This window comes from Varroa jacobsoni, unplaced genomic scaffold (genome assembly GCF_002532875.2).
Source record: "Varroa jacobsoni isolate VJ856 unplaced genomic scaffold, vjacob_1.0 scaffold_311, whole genome shotgun sequence".
NCBI classification, from domain to species: Eukaryota; Metazoa; Arthropoda; class Arachnida; order Mesostigmata; family Varroidae; genus Varroa; species Varroa jacobsoni.
Window position 1 is genome coordinate 72,080 of NW_019213213.1, and position 13,480 is coordinate 85,559.

General features: G+C 44.2%; 1 protein-coding gene across 2 annotated transcripts in view; it reads left to right on the forward strand.

Annotated features, from left to right (window-relative positions):
- The first annotated feature begins 2,280 nt into the window (after positions 1-2,280).
- Positions 2,281-13,480, forward strand: part of LOC111259245 (uncharacterized) — a 45,556-nt gene continuing 34,356 nt past the window's right edge. For both annotated transcript variants that reach the window (XM_022831097.2, XM_086967819.1), the window contains exon 1: positions 2,281-4,026. In XM_022831097.2, coding sequence (XP_022686832.1) covers positions 3,934-4,026 — 93 coding nt within the window. In that variant the 5' untranslated portion in view covers positions 2,281-3,933. The remainder of the gene's footprint in view (positions 4,027-13,480) is intronic.

Consider the following 13,480-nt stretch of genomic DNA (forward strand, 5'->3'; position numbering starts at 1 on the left):
CAGCGGCTGCTGACGAAACGACGGCCTCAAAGCGTCCGCATATTCTCAAATATCTACGCCACCGTGGAGTCATCAACTCCTCCCGTTGAGGGTAGTTGATCTGCGCGGAACAATTTAGTAACCAACAAACAAGAAGTACCGAACCAAGGATCCGAACGTCGCTTACATCGGACAGCAGACGGCTAGCACAGGCTTGATCTCCCCGTGTGCGTCCCAACGCGAACGTGAGTCTAGCCGCTGTCGGGTAGCTACTGTGGTCATTCACGGAGTATCCGTACCATTTAGAAACTGTCCATGTATCTATGTATTGCGAGGGTTAAAAGGAGAGAGTATGTTTGTTCGGCGGCGCAGGGTACGCGCGCGCCCAACGCGCGTCTGTGCCCCCTCCGTAACCACTGCCGCCGCCGCCGCAGCCGCAGCCACGGCTGCCGCGTGTAAACCGACGACAGCATAGGAAGAGAAAGGGACGATGAACGACGCTCGTTCACCGTCCCTTTCTCTTCCATGAACGACCACCTGTCTGGTTGGCAAACGCGTGCGACGACAACGATGATGACAACGACGACTAAGCCAGGAATGCTTATGGTAACAATAACCCCCACAGCGACAGAAGCAGCACCAGTACCATTGGGGTTGTAGCCCCAACAAATAATCGCGTCTGGCTCCTAACCTGGCCGCCTATCCCCCGACCGCGCCGTGAAAGCACAGTATTGAGCAGCACGCCTCAACCCCTTTACATCTGTCTATGGTTGACTATGGCGCTGCCATCGCCGGCACCACTGCCGCCGCCGCCGCCGCCGCCGCTCCTGCCGCCACCGATGGCTCTTCTCTTCTCAGCGTCGTAGGTCGGACCACGGTCGTCAGACCTGAACGGACAAACAGGCGCCGCTGTTGCCGCTGGCGCTACTGCTGCCGCCGCCGCCGCTGCCGCTGCCGCCGCTGAAGAGCGCAGGACGGCGCTCTGCTCTAGAGAACCCGACCAAGCGAACCATCATCGAGCGCTGAGCAATCCCACTATTATAGATAGCAGTCTCGCTAACTGGTGACGTAGCGAAGGCCGCTACTATGAGAGTGTTTCCCGCCGCGGCGTCTGCCGCCGCCGCCGCCGTGGCGGTAACAGTAGCAGCGGCCTAGAGAGAGCGGGATCGCCGCCAGCGCCGTAGTACGTCCGCGCCTTGCGGGTAACTCTGGTGTCTGTAGTGGTGCCATTGCTGCTGTTGCTGTTGTTACTGCGCAAAGCCTTCACGCTGCGACTGAACAGCTGAAACGCCGCTATATAGCACAGCTAGGGAGGGGTTTTTCGTTTTAGCAATTGGACTTCATACAATTACCTACTGAAATACAGCTGCTAGTAGCGACCACTAACACTACGATGAAACCGCCGCAGACCGTTTAACAACTGTTTTCTGGTTGCCACTTTTCATTCTACGTTATTCGACTATTCGGGCGGCTACTCCGCTTGCACGGGCGACTGTTTACCAGCTGCAACCCGCTGCTTCAGCAGCAGATTGTCACCGCAGTGGCGCTTCTGCTCTAACGGCGTTATCTCCTTCTCCTCCTCCTTCTTTTTCCTGCTGCGACTCCCACTCTTGCTTCTGCAGGCGGCGGTTTTTTAAGCGCTAAACTTGCGCCGGACAAAGTTGAGCGCAGTCAGTGCACATCGCGCAGTAACAACGCCGCCATCACCGCCGCCGTTGCAACAATTAGTACAATCCCGCAGCCTCAACAAATAAACCGATCAACAAAACGTGCGGATCAGTCGCCTGAAGTGTCTACTCGTTGCCCCGATACCGCAAGACTGCATCGCAGCAGCAACAGCAACATCGATTTGCTTGTTCTGTTGCTGTCGTCAAAAGTGGACTGGTTGATGCATGTCCGTGGTATCAGTAGCGGGTGGTGCCGTCATCCCTGTTACTACACTAATTATTGTTGTCGTTGAGGATCCACTACAATTACGCTGATGTCGACGGTCGTACTGGTGTGCTATTGGATAGATGTACTTCGTTGCATTGTGCAGTGCGCGGCCGTGTTCTAACAGTTGGTCCTGTGATTCGCTTCTTTACTCAAATGCTGCTCTGAATATCTGCCTCTGTGCCGCGACCAACAACGACGATCCGCTCAGGCCCAAATAGGCCCGCGGATAAATCTGGACACAACAAACAAAAACTGTCAACAAAGTTTCCAATACAACAATAACTAGGACCATAACTAAGGTATCTATGAGCAAGAGGGCAGCAGGTCGAGGCTACGACGGCTAGATCTTGTTGCAAATGTTACTGGACAGAGTACCGAATCTAGAAATCGTTTTGTCGGTCGTCTTATTCTACAGCGTCCTGTTAGCATTTGTGTTATGCGAGTGAATTGATGAAATGGAGAAACATCGCAAGGAGGTCCAAGCAGGCCCACTGCTTGCGTCTGTGAACCATACCAGAATAACGGCCCTCTCAAGACGGCGGCCCGCGACTAACGGCGGTAACAGAAGTGCCCGCAAGGGAAACGTTGTAGAGTGTAACGAAGATCGAAACGTTTTGTGTCGTGCCGGTATTTACAAACATGATCAGTACCAGAGCAAACACAATGGTAATTAATCATGCCGCTGACGAAAGAACAAAAACAGCGGAATAAGCACCATTTTGCTCCACTAGATTTAACGAAAGTCTTCAATTTTCAGTTCACCTATCTGCTTAATGAAAGCCTTCTTCTTTACCATGGCATATAACCTTTGCGAAGCAAGGGCTTATCACACGTTAATAGTTTGTTCAGATGGCTCGGTGATAACGCGTAGTTATGTGTACTTGTAGTGAATATCTGGTTTGTGATTTAAACATGACCATCGAAATATACAATCCAGTAAGGCGCGGCCAAACGCCTTGATGATATCTAAGTTGAGTGTCAACTGAGTCGCGTGTGCAACGTGTGTAGATTCAGAGAGGTATCCGAATCAACTAATTTGGCAAAGGAAAATGCGGCCGGAAAAAATACAGTACAGAGAACTCTCGTATTAATCTTGTGCGTCACGAACAGCTGTGAAAGAGTTACGAAGATCACACTGTCCTGCCAGCCTGAAGGATCGAGGCCCAACATCGGTCCGGCAGACCTTTAAATGAATCGATTATGTTTAGCCTAGCCGTCGTCGTCGTCGTCATCGTCGTCGTCGTCGTCGTCGTCGTCGTCGTCGTCGTCGCCGTCGCCGCCGCCGCCGCCGCCGCCGCCGCCGCAAATTCATCTACCGACAAAGTTTTGACGAGTAACATAGTTCAAGGTCAAAGAGAGAGTCCTAAAAGTCCAGCGTTGTGAAAAAGAATACAAAGTTAGGCGTGTCCTTTATGGTAGATACGCATCCGTTCATTTTTACGAGTGCCGTATGTGCGTAGTGATTAAGAAATCTATCTAGCGAGCTCTGATGAAGGTGTAGTTTGTCGTGAGTATTTCTACTGCCTTTTTGGGCTCACCAAGCGTGAGGCACATAAAGAAGCGTCCACCCTCTTCGGTTTTTTGTCGTTTGTCCAAATCTTACGATGTCAGTGCTCGGTGTCGCAGAAAGTTAGGCTAAAACAGGTTTCTGCTTATCTCTTTACGAATTGTTCGCATGTAACGCAGCTACGACAATATGGTCGAAGTCTGATGAATTTTAGTTAGACGACCTCTATTTGTGCTCCACCATTTGAGATTACTCAGAATTGTCGGTGCTCCGAAATTTCAAAAAAAAAAAGAGAAAAAGTGTCAGAAGGAGTCTATGCTTACAGATCAGTGGGAAACAGCAGCAGCAGCAGCAACGGCGCGAGTACTTTGCACGCTGCTGAAGTGCGCAAAGACGTTGTGTAGCTCGTCTCGTAGACAGAAGCAGCCGCTTGTCGTATCTCGTTATCATAACGACAAACTCCCATCTGGCAAAATCTAGTGTAGAGTTGCCGGGAACTCCCCGTGGGAACGATGTCATATTTGGACACGGCGACCGCTTGTCCACCGCATTTTACCAACAGCGGCTACAGTAACACGGTCACGACTGGCACGACAACGCCCGAGGTAATTTTTTGGCAATGCTTATAAATGTGTAAATGTAGAAACGAAATAATTGTAGTTCTAGTAATCGACAGCAACAGAGCGGCATATTACTATATGATAAGCCGTAAAAGTAAAGGCTATCAAGATAACTCGAGCGGTTAAGACAAAGCTTAAGCACGGAGTTGGGAATTACATCTTCTTCGGCGTTTTGAATTTTCGAGATGGGATGCACTAATCGATATGGTCTTCTGGCGAAATTCTTTTGAGGCATATCACAAGAGAATGACTCGATTACGACCTACTACGCTGCAATGCCAACAGGCAAAGCGCCATACAAAAATGGCTATAGCTGGAAAATACGTCGTTGGTCAGAGAATACTTTTACAGGCAAACCTTGTATATCGGGTTGATTTAACAATCGAACTTAATTAGGTGACGCGCCGTTTGGCGAAAGTACTTGAAGAAAAATCTGTTCATTTCACAATGATGTAGGTACACCGTTACTTGTCGCTCAGCGTACAGAGCAATATATAAAACGTACATGCTGTTAACTGATTGTAGGGTCGGTAGTTAGCTCGTTCTCTAGGCAAAAACACCAATGGTGCGCTCGAAACGTTTCTAGTTCGAAAGAAAGAAACGTATATTTTCATTAGATCCCAGTTATTATTGTACTTCCTCAAAATGGTACAATAGCTGTATGCGCGTCGAGCTAAGGAAGTTAAACCATGAATACAGAGTGTCAAGCGATATTTGAAGCTTTCGAAAATAACTTTTCGCGTCGTGCACTGTCATTATGTGTTTGCTAAACATGATAGGTGTCTAGAAAGTGGCGTTCCTTCTCCAAGATATACGAATGGAAATTTAGATTTTTACAGGGTACATCTTCATGAAGAATGTCTTTTTACTTTTCACATGAATAAGCGTCACAGTCATCTGCGTTGCGTAACTTTCTGGATAATTCCCGTGACGCGACACGCGGATGGGCGTAGTCATTTGTGACAGACCTTATGCTGTCGTGTGTCATGACAAATGAAGGCAACGAGTTGAAGCTCGGGAAATCATTGGCAGAAGCAGCGCTTACAGACCGCATTGAATTGTCTAATTGAGTCGATAATCTCGTAGTTGTATTTTATTGAAGAACTGCCATAACCGATTGTTTGCTTTCGTTTTAAAAGTGAAACGAAAACGAAGCTATGACAGGGTACGCTCATGTTCTATATATTTGACAACTGTCCCTGAGCTAGATAGATTCCTTATTAACATTGCTATGGGACTCTCAGCTATACTTCATCGAGTCTCGTTACTTCAGTAAGCCTCATAAATAAGATACAAGTAGAGATTTTCCGCGGTCGGTGGCACTCGTAAAAGTCAGAGTTGTTATTATTATTATTATTAGTACTAGCAGCAGACGCTGTCTCGGTCATCACTGACAATGCATCGAAGGCATTGTGACTGATGATCGTGCCGGATTTCCACCTAATTCGGTATCTCCTTGTAACTGGTAAATTTTGTATAAACGTTAAGTTATTAGTAGTTATGATGATGGCTGTGCCGACGCACCGCCGGTGAGCGGCTGAAACGCGACAGGCGATTAGAAATAGTCAACCAAAACGAATATGTTTATCTGTTCAGCAGAACTAATGAGGTCAGTATAAAGTTCTCGATAATCACTTGACTCTATCTACGATATCTATATTAATAATGTTGTTAGAGGGCGCCGGGGCCCGTGCATTGTGGTAGGGAGCGACCTGCGTCCCACAGAGAGCCAATTCGACACTGACCTTTGTCCTATCGAACGGACCTCTGAAGAACTGAACTCTTTCGGTCCAACAAAGTCAATGACAGAAGTTACCTAGCTGTTATCCATGCTAGTAACGTAATCATAAGTATTATGTCAGATTATTAGCCCGCGCCAGCGGCTCTTGTATGATCAAAGGCGCTATGAAGGAGAGGTGAGACGAATCGATCCTTGTCTCAAGGCGATTTGCTCTAAATGTTATTAAAACGATTAGTGATTTCGATTAGCTCGTTAAATTTCTCAGAATTTTCTTGTTAGTTATTTACTGTCGCTTCTAGTTAGGTGCAGGTCTAATTGAAATAAGCGGTACAAATTGAAGGGGGTATGCGCAATAGCGTATACGAACCGGTGACAAATAAGTTGTTCTATACTAAATATCATCTGGACGTCTTGCTTCATCGTTTCATATAGTCAATATTAATGCAGCTTTTGGGAAAAGCGGACATCTACAATTTGCAGCCTCTACACATACAGATACACTCAATGTTGAACCCTGTACGATTCTTCGCTGTTGGCAGAGAAGAAAAAAAGCAGCTATCTTCAGAGGTAGCAACTGCTCCAACAACAGACTGCCATTAACTACTGCCATTCCGTCTACAACTCTAAGTTCAGTTCGAACAGCGACAGTGGTAACTTTTCGACTACTTTCACAGTTCATATTCTAATTTCACTAAGTTTATAACCAATTTCACAGCCGAGATGTTTTGTATTCATTGGACGCTCTGGCTTTGCGTCTACTAGGGGCAGCTGTACTAATACATTTTAACTATGGTGAAACTGTTCAAAATAGAAGGATGAACTTAGCAACAGTTACTAAAGTTGAAACTGTTGCCACACTAAGAAGTAACCAACCTTTGCTTTCTAACTGAATTCCTTTCAAATACAAGTCTTCTTCGCGTTTGATCAGCTATCATGTTCCTGAATCAGGAAAAATACCTGAAACTTTATGTTTCGTTGCGTGACGACTCCCCCTTATCACACTGGCGTCATGACTTGATTTATCGAGGAGATTAATAGAAGACTAGGTTATATATAACCGCTATTAAACCGGCTATCTCAAGAATTCTAGGCAACGAAAAAGGCGACGTCAAAGAGATCTGTGCCTAAACAAAAAAAAGACTACAATATACATATGCAAAAATCCTCTTCTCTTTTAACCAAAACCAAAAATATATATATATATATATATATATATATATATAGTCATCGTCAATAAGTAGGATTGTCGCTTGATAATGCTCCTTCCATCAAACGTTTGTAAAATTTTAGAAGGCCTAAACCCAAAGTTTGTTCATCATCTTTTAGATTCTCCAAGACGCTTCATTTTTAATACAGTCCTAGATTTTATTGAGTTCGATATTGACTGGTATAGCTGCTTTTAAAGGACAACATGCATTTTTATAAGTGCACTCATTGTATACGTGTGTACGCATTTAAGCAGAAACAATAGACTATTTTTTCCCAACTTCTATCTTAATTCGTTATTAAATCGAGTTTTAAAAGTGTAACCCGCTTCGTTGGCTACAGAGTCTTGACCAGCAGCCTTGCCGTGTTTTATATGCATGAACATATCCATAAAAGAAAAGGGCGATATATATATTTCCGATACGATTATCTATCTTCACTTCGGTGCTGAATTGGAGATCAAATTCTGAGTGGTCTCATGTGCGTACACGATTACCGCTGCCAGGTAGTCAAGTATGACTCATTACGTTTTGTTACGTTTTTCTCCTTCTTTTCATTCAATATACGTTGTGAACAGAATGTTTTTGATTCCCTTAGAAAAACATACCTACATACACATACAAAAGCAAGTATTTGTACTGAGTACGAACATAGCCCTGGCGGCTCACTTCCTCGAAGAAGCTCGAATACAACGAAAAGAACTAGGTTAAGTTGTCTGCTTCGTCCGTGCTTCTGCTTTATATTCCCGTGAGCCAGCCTACAATTCGACTATCGGTATGCCGTCACAAACGTTTCCGTTCGGCCATCGGAGGCAAGGTACGTTTGTCCACGACAGGTCAAGTAGTTGGGTTCGACAGCAACAGCAGCCGGTCACGGCCATGGGCCTTTAATTGGAGCCTTACGTTCGGTTGGCCGCTTCGCCGCCTGGTTCCTGACAGCATTCAAAAGCACCCATAGATTTATTTCTATGCCGCATGTATGTATGCCTAGAGAGAGTCACCAATATTTCGTTGTCAGCATTTGTAACAAACAGAACAAGTGGGTATCGTTAATAGCGAGGCACATCTACAGCAGCAGAAGAGCGACAACGTAAAGCAACGACTCAGAAGATAGGCATCAAATCATCAGTACAGAAAGAAGCTGAAAAGCTACTACTTACTCTAGTTGCACTAGTACTTGTAGTAGTGGTAAATGTACTAATGCTGATGATGGTCTGGGTATCGTTAACAGCAGCAGCAGCAGCAGCAGTAGTATTCGTACCTTTCGTGCGTTTTTTTCCTAAAGAAATAGAGGCTCATAAGAGGGAAAACCGTCCATCCCGAGTAGCGCTACGTGCGCCAGCGACAACGACAGGCAAACACGCAGGAGACAGATCTGTTCACAACACCACTCTGACTATTGCGTTCGTCGTTAATCGTTTGTTGTAGAGGGATCAAGAGAGAACTGAGAGCGGCGGATGTCCGCGTCAGCCGGTCGCTACCGTCAAGCTACCTCGCGCCCATGCCCCCCTGCCCTTCAGCGTCATATCTTCTTTCCCTCGTTGTGCCTCCTGTTCTCGCGCTTCAAATGCAACGTAATTACGATTGTGATGCGGCTGTCGGGGTAGTTTCACTGGTTGTGTTGAAATCGTTGCTGAATTGAACTGAACGTCTGAATTCTGCTGCGACCGACTGTGAGTACGTGCGTATATATGCGCGTCAATAGATGTCATGAGCACCGTTCCCCTCCTAGCAGTTCTTCACGTTCCGAGCTCTAATTGTGCATGTAATGCACAGATAAATATTTTTTCTTTTTTTCCACTTTTTGAGGTCCAAGAAGGCAGGGCTGCTACTAGTAAAGTGAGATGGTAAAGCACAAATGTTTTACGCACCACGTAGTACTAAATAAAAAAAAAAAAAAAAACATTTATCAATGGAGAACATCTATCGACGGTGCTTGTGTTCCGAAGAAAAGAGGCAACGCATATTACGGGGGCGAAGGCAAAAAGAAAGGATAAGGAAGGTCATCAAAAAGCAGATAGGCACAAAAATTGCGGTTCAGAATGGAGACAAAAGAGATAACGTCATTTAATCTGGGATAAAAGCGCGCTAAAACGAGGTAGCTCGCAAGGACTGAATGCGTGCAAATAGATATATTCCTTCGTAAGACAATTGACTATCGTCCCCTTATCTCGTTGTAGCTTCAGCGTAATTAAAGGCTGATGTTTGTCGATCCCTAGCATAGATAACAGCAACTTCTTCGCAGTTTCTTAAATCAGTTGAATTTGTTCAATTATTTAACTTTATGAAATGTGCACTTAGTGGCAGGATCATTTTCTCAATAAGTGCGTACTTATTGATCGTCATAAACTGTTTGTTTTCATCAACTATCGAATCTAGAGGGACCCGTTCAGTATCCTCGGCGCGGCCTGAATTGAAGACGCTGAGACTTTGTTTCAACAGCCTTATACGATACGGGCTTTTGCAAGGTTTTATGACGTTTACGTCGAGCAGAACTCACTAAGGAACTGCTATAGAACAGTTAATTTAAATATGCCCCAGTTGTTTTATATTAGGCTATCTCTTATATATTCTGTCCACTAGAACAACTGGTATGCGTTTTCGTTCCATTCTAACGATTAATAAATATATCACAGAGCTATGCGATGCACGTGTCCTTAAAAATGCATCACAACAAACACCTTTACTATAAGTAGCGTTTGTTAAAGGGGATAGATTGAATTTTAAAAATGATTTTGTTAATTTTGTTTTTATATTCATAATTTTTATAGCCAATTGTTTACAACAAAAACACGGTTGCATTATTGCCGGTGAGAGTTCATCAGCTTCGCTTCGCACAGGAAAGTCCACAACGAGCCACTATGTGAAGAATGAAGACCATTTGAGTCTTCTCTTTGAATCGGAATCATTGATGACTCAATTTTGTGTGGACGTAAAGTTATGCCTTTTTCCCTTATCTGCACAGTTAGTTGAAGAAGACAGTTTGTTGTACGTGTTTCGTGCTGTAAAAAAAAAAATGTACTCAATTATATAACATCTGTTTAAAAATATCGCTACATAATTTGGCTACTTTCTCTAAATGGACAGAGTACGAGACCAAACAGCGTCTAGTGAATAGACTTGTAGCGAGGTGCGAAGTCGTTCGTAAATAGCCACTTAGCTTATTTAAAATTGAAGTTGTCGTGTTTCTCATTGTACCAGCGTGCTATACGTGCATACCTTACAGCCTGCGATAGACCAACATGAGGGGACACGATTATCAATTATCATGAGTAAAAGATCCAATTGATTTTATCGAAAGCACATAAGTAACGGTTGCCAGGGCAAATCTGCTATCTGTGCGGTTTCGTGCGGCTGCGTATCTCTTGGTCTGACGTCCTAGTCATTTAATGGAACCGTTTTGGTCAGAGCACGGTTTGGAGCTTTGTGGATTCCCTGTGATTTGGCCATATAGATCATCATTACAGAATTTTTACGGCGACTCAAGTAGAACCATGCTACAGTTGGCACGTTGCCAAGGCTCAATGAAAGAACATGGGTTAGTGCTGCTTCTACAGATAGTATTCGCTACTGATCTAATGTTAAGTTCTTTTTTTGACGTTGGCACAATTGCCGCTTAATGTGCCACCGTATGAATCGGCCTCAACGACTACCTACTACGAAGAGAAGGTGCTGTTTCCGATTCGCGCTCTATTCGCTTATGTATATCGCCCGTATCAACATGTGTACACCCATGTGTATCACTTTTTTTTTTCTCAGAAGACAATTTCCTACACCTACCAAGGACAGTTGACACGTGCTTCCGTCATTTTACCAATGATGAGCTCGAGCTATTAACGATGCCAAGCTAGAGAATGCAGGATTCATAATCATCCAACGTCGTCCCACAACCTTCAATCCGGTGACTGGTTACGGCCTGATATTTCTGTTTCGTTGTTGCCCCCCACGCCACCGGCTTAGCCTGCCTAAAAACTTTAACAAACAAGAGCGTGGGCGGCCAGAAAAAGAGATCATCCACATCTTTGCAGTCGTCGTCGGCGAAGGTTCGACAAAGGCTATTCGCCGTCGTCACCGATCTACAGTCAGTCAGATACGTCTAACATGATCACGGAACCACATTGGGCGGTGGAGATATTGTCTGACTCGTATGGTTGCCCGTGTGGCTACTGTGTACAACTTCTTCGGGGCTCTTCTGTCCGCTCCCAACTAAGTTTGTTATCTATATATATTGTGCGACGGCAAGCGAATGGGGGATCTAGTGCTTGATCTGGCTTCTCGTATGGGTGTGCGTATCGAATAATGCGTATCATTTATTTGATTTCCCATCCACCAAAACCACCAGCATCGCCACCCCTACCTCAACATGAATGCGCCCCCCCGATTCGTCCGCTGGGTTTTGCTTTGCCCTTCGTTTGGCTGCTAACTTTATGGCAGAATGTAACCGACAGCAGCAAAAAGCGCGGCAACCACTGCCACACCATACGATCTCATCATGCCGCCTCTGACGTTCCTTCTGATACTATATCTGATATCATTATCGGTCGTTTTTCACGTTTCGTCTCATCCTGGGATATCATCATCAGCGTTCACTCCTGGACGACAGCCGAGCCAAAGAAAGTATCGCGGTCACCAGCTTGAACAGACGGATTTGTCGTCCACTTTCAGCCCCGTACGCTGGCCACCAACTTGACGCACGCTAAGACATATCACGACCGTACGTAATCTCGTTGTGGTGCAGAACGGTGTCACGATGGGGCTGCAAATGGGTGGTATTCGTACGTGTTATCAGTAGCAGCTCGTCCTTATCTGCTGCTTTTGAGATTTGCTACTGCTGTTGTAGCTGTTCAGTGGCAGTGATATTATTGCTGGGAAGCACGTAAAACCTAATGTTTTTTGCACCAATGAACTCCATGGAGCCGACTTGAATTGCTCGCGAAGTTAATCGCCACCCGCTTGGGCGATTGAAGGAAGTTAATTAAAATGCTTAAACGAATCAAAGATAGTTCGTTGCATGGATACATCAAAAGCAACAGTAAGTTTAGAAGAATAGCCTTATATATATATATATATGTAAAACGGATTGATAGTTAATTTTCTTATTATAGTAATAATAATAATTTTATTATCTTTACATGTTTCTAGGAAAATTTTTCACACAGTCCATGGTGCATCCATACGGAGAAGAGGATCAATGCCTCTTTTGGTATGAACGCCCATCGCACGATCTAATCTAAATAAAAGTTATACATACTGACCAAATATATCGTATGTTTATTTAACGAATCTGTACTTCTTCGCACTCATTCGTAAAACACAGTACACGCTTTGCGGGTACGAACAAGGCACGGAAGGCCACCGCGTTACCTGACGCTACGTTGGACGGAACAGCTGCATGACAAATTAAATGATATGAAGGTAGATGCACCAGCAAGTTTAACTCATTTAGGTAAAAAGTTACATTCTAGTTTGAGCAATGCTTAGCGCAACTAGCGATCGTCGTGCATCGAAAGGGTATGCCACGAACTCTTCTAAATTCAAACGAAACGACCACATTGCCTAAACAAATTAAAAAGGTGGACACTTTGTTAGTCAGCCATTTGGCCCAGAATAAGAGAAACACTCATAGCGTTGGCCATTGCGCATCTCACTATACAGCGGGCTTTGAAACTCTCCATACCGGTGGCTCGTAGAGGCCAAAATCTCTAGGCTTAATTAAATTGTCTAAAATTTAGAAAATCTAAAATCCTAAAGTAATATGGAAATACTACAAAAAGCATGTATTTTCGTTATTGACGAATGACCGGATCGAGCAAAACCCTTGGCCAAACTATTTGGCTGCACTCTTTCTATAGGTGTTGCTTAAATAATTGTTTATTGTTTGGTTTGATTATTTTTAGTGATATTAAATATTTAGTGTAAACGTTAATTAAGAAACGTAAGTGAAATTTCCGTCCACATCGCTTAGACCCCATTAAATTCCATCTGTCTAATACTATTATTTCATATTTTCTATATGATAGTATATATTGAACTGTATAAACATACTCATCAATTTCAGCCTCCGCTGACGTTGGCTTAATAGGAGAATCTGGCTATTTTTTTTCCCAGTTCACTAGTCACCGACAAAGTTGTCCTATGACAATAGTTGTACATCGTAAAGACGACAAGCTAATATATAACACTTTTATCTAAAAGAGTGCTTTTGGACGTATTTTCCGTTTATTTTAACATATTACTTTAACGTTTAAGAAATATGATGTTCGCCTGTGCGTCCGTCTTGCTCGTGTTCGTCCACGAGGACTTAGACGCAGGCCACTTTTAGGCCGGTAACGATGGCTCTATAGAGACCTTAACTTTCGTTCATTGTTTTAGTCACCAAAACTTGTTTTTACTTCTAAAGACAACTGCTAATTTGCACTCGCTCGCTAAAATATAGGGTTGAGTGACCGGTTCATTTTCCAACAGCATATTCTGTGAAAAGAAGAAAATAATC